At 38.8% G+C, this 10348-nt stretch overlaps 4 protein-coding genes across 6 annotated transcripts in view; 1 reads left to right on the top strand and 3 right to left on the bottom strand.

The window, feature by feature from the left end:
* LOC108747447 (zonadhesin-like) overlaps positions 1-1713 on the bottom strand; it is a 2232-nt gene extending 519 nt beyond the window's left edge. The window contains exons 1-3 of one of the 2 annotated variants that reach the window (XM_018484911.1): positions 1620-1713; positions 564-1511; positions 115-486 (exon numbers count right to left, since the gene is read on the bottom strand). In XM_018484911.1, the coding sequence (XP_018340413.1) occupies positions 115-486; positions 564-1511; positions 1620-1692 (1393 nt within the window). In that variant the 5' untranslated portion in view covers positions 1693-1713. Of the gene's footprint in view, positions 1-114; positions 490-563; positions 1512-1619 lie in introns of both variants that reach the window. The other variant, XM_018484910.1, reaches the window with a different exon arrangement.
* Positions 1714-1926: 213 nt separating this feature from the next.
* Positions 1927-2511, top strand: LOC108747451 (IQ domain-containing protein K-like). The gene is made up of 3 exons (XM_018484918.1): positions 1927-2073; positions 2160-2296; positions 2357-2511. The coding sequence occupies exons 1-3, from the start codon at positions 1945-1947 to the stop codon at positions 2496-2498; spliced, it is 408 nt and encodes a 135-aa protein (XP_018340420.1). The 5' UTR covers positions 1927-1944; the 3' UTR covers positions 2499-2511.
* Positions 2512-2520: 9 nt separating this feature from the next.
* Positions 2521-4136, bottom strand: LOC108747450. Its single transcript, XM_018484916.1, has 2 exons — positions 3496-4136; positions 2521-3143 (listed from the first exon to the last, which is right to left on the bottom strand). Exons 1-2 carry the CDS (start codon positions 3679-3681, stop codon positions 2739-2741), a joined length of 591 nt encoding a protein of 196 aa, XP_018340418.1. The 5' UTR covers positions 3682-4136; the 3' UTR covers positions 2521-2738.
* Positions 4137-4775: 639 nt separating this feature from the next.
* The window catches only part of LOC108747446, an 8915-nt gene continuing 3342 nt past the window's right edge, over positions 4776-10348 (bottom strand). For both annotated transcript variants that reach the window (XM_018484909.1, XM_018484908.1), the window contains exons 4-8: positions 9058-10146; positions 7674-8459; positions 7244-7400; positions 6380-6737; positions 4776-5768 (exon numbers count right to left, since the gene is read on the bottom strand). In XM_018484909.1, the coding sequence (XP_018340411.1) occupies positions 5405-5768; positions 6380-6737; positions 7244-7400; positions 7674-8459; positions 9058-10146 (2754 nt within the window). In that variant the 3' untranslated portion in view covers positions 4776-5404. The remainder of the gene's footprint in view (positions 5769-6379; positions 6738-7243; positions 7401-7673; positions 8460-9057; positions 10147-10348) is intronic.

A 10348-nucleotide genomic window follows, 5' to 3' on the forward strand; every position in this document is an offset into this window, starting at 1 on the left:
ATATATATATATATATGGAAAATATATATAAATATCTCCAAAAAAGAAGATCAGTATAATACGGAAGACAACAAGTACTGAGTTTTTTTTCCTGAAGATAAACAAATTACTTGCCTTTCTGCTCTTTTACTAGAGGACATGTCTCCTCGCAAGCATCTTCTGCAGGTTTACGCGAGACGATCTGTTCTGCCAGCCTCGAGTTCTCGGGAGCTCGTTTCACAGCTACTTCTTCTCTAACCGGTCGTTCTTCAGGCATTGCGGTCACTGCTTCTCGCTCCCTCGGTGGTCTGACAGGTCTTTCGCGATCGATTTTCTCGTACAAGGTGGCCGCATTCCTGGAAATTTCAGTACGCACCGCCCTCGGCTCCTCTGGAATTTCCCTCGCTATTACGGCGGGTAGAATTTCCTGCAATTCCTCGTCGATATATTGCTCATAGTCAGTTTTGTCTTCTTCCTCTTCGTCATATTCCATGGGTTCCTCTGGCACAACTAAAATTATCGTTCAAAATTACCATCAGTTAAATTTCTCTGTAAGTCATATCTTAATAATTATTCTTAATTACAGTGCTCTTCTAATTCCTGCGACGGTTCCAATTCAATTTTTGGTCCTGGCGTCTGTTTAATTTCGTTTTTTATAATCTCAGGTTTCTCAATCGGAACTTTCTTTATAGGTTCTTCTGCAATTCTTTTCTTTTCAACGAAATCAATTTTTTCATCATTGCGATCTGCTGTTCTTTCTATCGGACTGACAGTGATTTCCTTCTGGACGATCACAGGTTCTTGGTCTATTTTTTCTTTTTCTGTCGGAATGACAATTTCTTTCTGGACAATTTCTTCAACAAAATCAATTTTCTCTTCATCGTGATTTATTACTTTTTTTATTGGAGTGACAGGTTTTTCTGGAATAATTGCAGGTTCTTCGATTAATTTCTTTTCTTCAACATCAATTTTCTCTTCATTGTGATCTATTTCTGCTTTTATTAGAGTGACAGTTTCTTCCAGAATGATTGTGAATTTTTGAACTAATTCTTCTTCAACAATTTTATTTTTTTCTTCATCGTGATCTATTACTTTTTTTATTGGAGTGACAGGTTTTTCTGGAATAATTGCGGGTTCTTCTATTAATTTCTTTTCTTCAACAAGATCAATTTTCTCCTCATTGCGATCTATTATTTTTTTTATTGGAATAACAGATTCTTCTGGGATAAGTGTGAGTTCTTTTTTTAATTTCTCTTTTTCCAAATCAATTTTTTCTTCATCATTGACTATCTTTTCTGTTGGGATGACAGTTGGTTCTTTAACAATCGGAAACTCCGGGAAAACCATTGCTTTCGCTTCGATGTCCTTTAACTCTTCAGATCGTACATCATTGATGGGTACATGTGCTGTCTCGATTACACGTTCCGATTCGTTTCGTATAACTCTCGAAATAATATCCGACGGAAGTCGCGGTTCCACATCGTTCTTCTTCCGCGGAAAAATCCCGTCCGTCACATTAGGCAATTCTTTGACTGTTTTATGAAGATAGAAACGTTTACGCAAAACGTATTAATTATGCGTTTTTAAAATATCAACATTTATTAATAACGCGTTCAAAGACATCTTATACAGAGACATACTTGCGATACGGAGCTGTTCCCTAACTTTGGGACAAGTTACGGGACATCGGTTTTTTATAAAGTCACGGGACATTTAGAATGTATAATAATTCGCGCTTCCATAGATTACATATTTATATACGAGACACATTCATTATTTCACAATTTCGCAAAAATAGCGAAACGTGATCTAAACAACGTTTATTATCTATATTTAACATTATTAATATTCTGCTTTCATCTTTTATTGAGGTTGACATGCCAATTTCATTTTATATCTAAGTTATCTAAAGTTTGCAATAATTTACATCGATTCGTGTCTGTATTCGCTTGATGAACTCGTAGAATGCTTGACGTGCAAACGATGAATTCATCTGAAAGCGTCCCGGATTACTTAAATAAAAATATATTCCCGACTTTATTAAATGCAATGGAGGAAATGTTACTTGAAGCTGATCGTCGGAATGCGTTAGAAGTATAATGTTGCATCAGATATCGCGTGTATTTTCAGAGTCAATAAATACAAACAATATCTTGAAAAAAAATTATTATATTTTATAGACACATAAATGCTCCTTTAATGGATTGGATTATCTTGCCGAGATTCTTTGGAATCGAAACTCGCGACATCCGAGTAGATTGTACACTTGGCAAGGCGTATTTAACATACCACAATTCAAGCTATTGCTAAAGTTGCAGTAAGAAGAAAACATATCCCGGTTTTTAAAAATTATATTTTATTTTACACTTTTTTTTAGTCCCAGGCCAATTTATCCAAAATCGTGGTTATGGACTAAAGAGGAGGCCGCCTTACATATACAGAGATATATTCGTGGTTGGCTTGTTAGAAAAAAAACGGATATTCAGGAGATGCGTCAGTTTTGGAAGGTATTGGTATAATTAAGGAATTGAAAAATAAATATTAGTTCTATATTCTTGCTCTATAAATTGTAGGTCATTCGTGCAGAAAAAATGGACGCTCCCGAATTTAATTATATATCCAATAAAATGGAGCTTTGAGAATCGGATTGTTTTCTTTTTACGGTTCTCCCTAAAGTAATTTATTGCTTCTCTCTTCAGAAATAATTTATAAAATATTTATTCTTAACAACTATATATATCAACATTAAATGTAAAACCTCACGGGGCTGTTGTCTCTTCTGGCTTTGGGAAAAATGGACTAGATTCGTCCACCTTAAAGTTCAATTTCACCGTTGGGGTTTCACCTTCCTCAGCTACTCTGTAATTCTTAACATCTGTTGCTGTAAGATTATACTGAAGATCTAATTTTGGTTCTGTGGACACAGCGATGCCTTTTGCCTTCATCTGATTTATTATCAACTGTGAGAATAAAGGTGGAAGATCTGTTGTCCTGGGCAGGATTCTTTTCTCCACTACCTTTGTATTATTAAGAAATATATGCTCCTGATCCTTAGGAATCAGCATGTAATCTGCCTTGTAAGTCGAGCTGTCCAGTTGTACTGGTTTCGAGTGTTTGTTGCCACGAAAGACTTTCTCAACTAACACCATAACTTTGCGGTCGATCTGAAGCAATGCAATCATATTAGAAGATGCAACACAAATTAGAATTATCTGATATATTGCATGCTTTCCAGCAAGAGATACAGATTACACAAGAAGTCTTTTCTTTATCAAAGTGACTCTCCAAACTGGTGCATATAAATTGAAACGAAAGAAATATAACTTGATTCAATCCAACTTATATGTATCGTGTATACCATTCCAGAGAGTTCTTTGATAAAAAAAAAACGGATTTCATATGACACAATAAATCATTATATTTTTATTGATTGTCATATTAAATAAAGATAAAATGATGAAGAAGATGACTGTCACATCGTCTCTCTTGCTGGAAAGATCAACCATCAGCACTTACATAGGGTCGGTCGGGTAAGGGCATCCCAGCGACCTTCAGTATTTTCATGTAACAAGGCTCGGGATACCTCTGAAAGCGATTCCTTATCACGAGCCTGCCAACGCCAAAGTTTTTCAGGTTTGCCACGATTTCCCATAAGGGCTTTCCCTTAAAATCCGTTGTGCGACCGATGAACTTTATAGGCATTGTGTGTAAAGTTGACCGGTAAACGACTCTGCCGAATTCACCGTTCTGACTCTACAAATTTTCTCCTACTGATTAATTCTGTGTACCGAGTTGCTGTCTCGATTCCTTCTTAATGTCGTCCTCGATTATCCATGAGATGCAACATCAAGATCAATATCTACTTTATGAAAACTATGCGTATTTCGTATAAAGATAAACAGTGTTTTGAGATTAAGATTGCAAGAGAGGTTATAAAGTGAATACTTTTTAATTCTAATGGAAGGTGATAGATGGCGGCACAAGTATCGAAATCGTTCTCGGGCGTTTTCGGACGCGGTCGGCGCAGTTCGGAGTGACGCTCTCGCCGATTCAAATTTAGTGCGACGATATCGCGAGCAATGCGCGTAATACCGATTATGAGAGGTGAGTTGAACGGCTTTTCAATGATAAAATATTTGAAAAGTATTGAGAAAGACATCCTAATCTTTCAGGTATCCTGTAAAGATATAAGTAGACATCCTACACGTCCTCTCGTGTTCGAGAATATCCGAAATTCGCTTGAAGCGCAATTCTTCGAAAACTGTTGCAAGATGGTGGAAATTTGCGGTCGCGACTTTACTCGAACGAGATTCTCTTTCTCAGGACGAAGGTATTTTAAAGAAAATATCGAGATTATTATCGTCTGTCCCGTTTAAATCGCTATTGCCGTTGTTTCCTCTTTTCGCCTGATATTCAAATATTTCTTCTTACGACAAAAATTCGATTGCAGATCGCGCGCAAATTCTAAGCGATTCTCGACTGATCATAGGTCTGTTCACGTTGCATTCCCAAATATTTTTGCACTTAAAATGATATAGATATATTTGGCTTTGAAAAGAGAGAAAGCGGAGATGTACAATAACGAGCAACGCGAACAGACCTCATAATTATGCGACATCGGGGCAGAGAAGCGGTCGTGGAATACAGAGGTATATGTGTGTAAGTTATTTATTAAACTGATAAATATAATATATATAAGCTGTGTTGCAAAGAAAATGCATTACTCGACGATCCGAACGCTCGAATCAGATTTCGCGAATTGCGTGCCGTGTATCGCTAACCGGTGCGCAAATGGCGCCGACTACGTTCCACTTGATATTCCCAACGCTCTTGGTATTATTTGATACTTGTCAAGTGTTAAACAAGGACCGCATTCAGCAGAAAAAGCTTTACAACTGTTGCAAAGTTCTTAATATGTATATAAGTTCTAAATTATTTCCATTTAGACATATCTAGATCCAGTGAGAAATTGAGGCAAGATTAATCATATTAAAGAATTTTACAAGAGTTAGCAAAGCTATATTTTTTCTGCTGAACGTAGTGAAAGACAAATAATACTCGCGAGTGTTATGTGAGCGCCAAGTGAAACGCATTCCTATAAATCTATGTATAATAAATTAGACATTTTTTTAAATACAAAAAAAAAAGAGAAACTAATTGATGACACAAGAACGAGCAATAATCGAATAAATAGCTTTTTGTTTTGAATCGGCTGCCTCCAAGTAAAATTTGCTTATATGCAAATATAATAGAATATAAATTGTTTAAATATAAATATATATAAATATGTCTTTCTCTCTCTCTCTATATATATATATATATATATGCACGAAATTAAAATATTGTTCGATTTTGAAGAAATGAAACTTTGCCATGTCTTTTTTTTATGTCAAATACGATTTGATTCGAATGTCATTTTTTATCATTAATTCACAGATCCGACAATCTGGTGAATCCAGTCGAGATAGTGCGAGACGCGCGTGTAGACGCCAGGCACGTTCCGTTGGCCGCAACCGATGCCCCAGGAGACGACGCCGGCCAACTGCCAGTGGCCCTGACGCTCGCAGACCATGGGGCCGCCGCCATCGCCCTTACAGGCATCCTTGCCCTCCTCGCCGCCGGCGCAGATGAAACCTGGATGAAGCGTGAAGCTGTGTCCTAGCCGCGTCTGCCTCATCTGCTGCTCACACACATGGTTGCTGACGACAGGTAGGTTCACTTCTTTCAACAAGTTAGAATACTTGGAGTGATCGTCGAAAGCGTCCTTGCCCCATCCGGTGGTCCAGCATCTGCCATACATTACGTTAAATTTCAGTTAAAGCGCATCGCGTTTAGAAGCGAGAGTCCGTTCGGAAAGATTTTTGGTTTATGATTATTTGACTCTTAATAATAGGAATTTTTTAAAAATATAATAGAATATAACTTGTTATTTATATCAATTTTTCTAAAACATCTGCTGCTTCTTCTCGCGTATATATGAGGCATTAAGTATTTACGAAAAAAAAGAGATAATTAATGTTATTGCTACGTTTTTTTAATAATACTAGGCTTTAAACTTTAAAATTTGTTAAATTCTGGAAATTATATTAAAAATATTATAGCATTACGATAGCCATATAGGCTTAAAGATATAAAATATTCTACCAAGACACATTTTATATATATTATATATATCTCAAATTATTTCATACTATAAGCATTTATCTATAAAATTTTTTGTCGCTGTACTAACATCAATTACTTTTTTCTGAGGAAATACTTGATATCAATATATGTGAATTATAAGAATTGAAATTCATTAACCTTGAATTTAGAAGAAATTCTCGCTAACACGTATTAATGAGAAATTTTTAAAATAATTTTTTTCACAACGATCTCTTCCGTTTTGGAGAGTACGCACCTTGTTCCAGTAAAGTCGTCGTATTTATTTGGCAAACAAGCTGGACTAATGTGAGGGTTCTTTGAGAAATCGACGTTATGATCCAGCGTCAGAATAGCGATGTCATTGGCAAGAGTGCCAGCGTAGTACTCAGGATGCACGAAGACACTCACAACGTCGCGTTCGATGTAGGGGTAGAACTCGACATCGTGATTCACATCCCATTCGCCTAATCGTGCGCGAAGATCACGAGAGGCATGGGTCTTGATGCAATGAGCAGCAGTAATGATATGTCGGGACGAGATCAAAGTACCTCCGCAAACGTAGATACTTTCCGTGGTGATCTTCTTCAAAATAGCTACATGCCACGGATATTCACCTAAATAAGAACGATTTAATATAGCAATAATATTATTTAATATCACCATGTAATGAAATATTTAAAATTATTATATAATACATATGTGTGAAAAATATCTCAAATAATACCATTGTTAAGCAATGAAAATGCATATGAAATTATATATCAAATATTTAAAATTTAAAGCATATTAAAAATTAATATTTGAAAAATTTAATATTGTAGTAGTAATATTAAATTCGCGATAATAATAACTGAATTTCTACATTCAGAAACGTTTTATTAACATTACATGTACGCATATTTATTAATTTGCGATCGATAAGCAATAATATCAGTTAAATGTTTGCTATTCTTGAAATTACAACAAAAAAGGGAGAGGTATATTTATATTTAATGTTTTCTATCTTAATATTCCCAGAGAGATGCGAGGATTTCTCCAAAACGTGTCTAATTCAAATTGACAGTATCCTTTTCTATAAATGCTATTCACTTAATAATTAATTGTATTAGGAGTCGCATACCAAATTCGGATTCTCCGTCGACGTAGATTGGGGTCTTGATACGGCCATTGATGCCCTGTGCGTTTCTAACTCCGCATTGATCGTGTTTCACTCCTACTATCTGCGATCTTGGGCAGCAGACGTGATAAGAATTGCAAGCTGGACGTCCATATCGTCTCTGCGAATAGAAAGGGATCGGTCAATTGATTTCGTCTCGACATACCTACGATGAGTTCTACTTATCGTGTTCTCGACTTCTATCTGTGCTATACACCGCTGCTCAGTTTGACAGTCTCGCGTTTCGTAAGTTCGCAGAGTCGGTATCATCGTGATCGTCACCCTGAGTCATCCGCCGACGGCCTCAGCCGCTTTACAGCGGCTTTACAACCTCGTTATTACGACGGTTAAGTCTGTTCAGCAGAGCGAGCAGAGCAACCAACCGTATCCTTACCTCCGATGTCGTTTCGTTAAATGCCGTCGTGTCTCGTCTCCTTCTGTTCGAGAAGGTAATCTTCCCGCTCTTCTGTCGTTCGTTGCCGGTCAATCCTTCCGGCGAAACCTTCGACAAATCCTTTGTCGAGAATTGTCTATCTTTCGTCGTTGACGCGTTTCTCGCACGAGCGTTTCTATAGTAATTATCCTGATAATCGTCCGAATAATCGTAATCATCGTAATCGTCATTATCGTCCTTGTATAAGTGAGAAGGATAGTATTGTCCGCTGTGAGGCTTGTAATAGATCGGTTCGTGATGATGAATATTGTGCGATGGATAGAACGGCGGTCTGGACGGATAATGATAGATCGGTCTCTCGTGATGCGTGTGATAATGAGGAGCGTAAACGCCGTGATGTCCGTCGTAATGACCGCCATAATGACCACCGTAATGACCGCCGTATAGTCCATATTTCTTGTAAGCCAGGAGGTGGCCTAGCTTGTGAATAAGTCCTGGATTGGGCGTTACATGAAGGTTCACGTAAGGCTTGATGATCTTCTCGCCGTACTCGTCTTTGGTGACCTGCACCGCTACGAGCGGATTCACGGCGACCGGACCTAGATTTATGCCCTGTCCGCCAACCAACCCGTAGCCCGGTGTGTACCCCGGGATTCCCAGGGGATAACCAGGATGGGGCGCGATTGGACCGACACCACCGGTTTGCGGTAGGCCGAAACTGACGCCCCAAGTCGGCTTCACGTTCAATTTCGAGGAGTCCAGATTGCCGGTTCCTACCGTCAGTCTCTGCAACGAGAGAGACGAACAAATTCACGTAGAACCGAAGTCTATTTCTATTTCTCTTTCTTTCTGTCTCTCTCTCTCTCTCTCTCTCTCTCTCTCTCTCTCTCTCTCTCTCTTTTATCCCGATTCCGTTTTTTTTTTTCGGGAGAATTAACACGTTGATTATAGTCGAAACTTTCTCGTCGCTTTTCCTCGCGTTTTATTAAAATTTGTTCGACCCAGATCACACGATATCCTTCACTACGACGGCATCTAACCTATCGTTTCTAGTATGGATTTTAGTTTAATTGTGTGATTGCGTTGTTTAAGACAAACACAGACTTAGAGTGTCAAACTGAGCGATACGTGTTACAGAACAATGGCACTAAATATTTGTTACAAGTAGCCATACATTTTACACGTCTGATAATTTAATTAATACACGAGTCGAGCTTCCGATGCGAATAATTTTGATTAATTTATAATCTAATCTTTAATTTTAATCTCTAATATAAAATAATATCTAAATAACGGTCGAAGTTTGATAATTTATACATCGATTGCCACATCGTCCGCTCGGAACTCGCAAGAAAAGCGAGAGAAACAGTTTGTGTCAACTTACTTCTTGTATCACCTGCTCGTCGTCCTTCTTGGTAACGTGCTTGACATCCCTGCTGCTTCGCTTCGCAACTTCTATTTTCTTCGTCTGCTCGTTTTTCGTTTGCACGATCTGCTCGGTCTCGTTTGCTCCCTTGGGCACCCTTACGACAGTCATTGTACCGTTTCCGTCGGTGATTACTACCTCGTCAATTTCGGCCTCGATACCCTTGTCGAGATTGCGCGGATCGATCGCCAAGTAGAGATCGTCTTTACGGCCTACGTGATTGGACGTCAAGCATTGATCGTATGGCACGCATACGCAATCGTCGTACGACGAGGAACCGAAATTGTTGTCGGCACCGTTATTCAACGAATAATCACCGAGGGAACCACCATTCTCCAAGAACTGACTGGAGACAAATTGTCCACCGGGAGTAAACTGTTTGCTGTTCGGTTTCACGTAAGTGGGGTAACGATTGGCATAACCCTTTGCGGACGAGGAAGAGGTCGACGGATCATTGTTGCTCGTGGGCGTTTTGATATTGAACGTTTTCTTGTAATCTTCGAAATCGTTGATCAAGCCGCCGTAAGTACCGCCGTTTCCATAACCGTAACTGTTGATGCCACCGAATGGAGGAGATGATCCGACTACGGCGGGATTGTGCGCCACGGTGGCATCGGCATCTCCATGATGATAATGATGATGAACGTGTTGCTGAACACCTGCAGCAGTCGGTTGATGAAGGATCACCTGCTTCTTATCGATAAATTTATCCTCGAAATCGGGCTCGATGCTGGGTTCGTATATGGGTTTGGGCCCTAATGGGAGAGGCAGACCGGGTTTCTTGTATCCAGGATAAGGCCCGACAAACGGAGGAGGCGGAGGTCTACCGAACGTCGGCCCGGGTCCAGGGAAAACGTTGGGTCCCAGCGAAGAACCAAAACTAGGAAATGGTATAGGTTTCGCTGAACCATAAGGTCGTTTCACGGGTATGGCTGGAAGTGGACGACCTACTGGCTTGATGGTCACCGGTTGAGCATAGATGACATCGTGGGGATGAATATCGCGGTGTGGAGAATAGTAAGGTCGTCGTTCTTCCACCTCGTCGCACTGTATAAAATAATTAATATTTTTTGTTTTATAAATAATACGGTTTCAATCAAGGAAAAATCATAATTTAATATATAAAATATAATTTTTGAATTCTCAAGAATTTAATGGGTGCTTTCCAACAAGAGACATAACACGATGTGACACAGTGCATTACATCCCTGTTGTTCACCAATGTTAAACAGGGATGAGATAATCACTG

Source organism: Trachymyrmex septentrionalis, unplaced genomic scaffold (assembly GCF_001594115.1).
Source record: "Trachymyrmex septentrionalis isolate Tsep2-gDNA-1 unplaced genomic scaffold, Tsep1.0 scaffold2, whole genome shotgun sequence".
NCBI lineage: Eukaryota > Metazoa > Arthropoda > Insecta > Hymenoptera > Formicidae > Trachymyrmex > Trachymyrmex septentrionalis.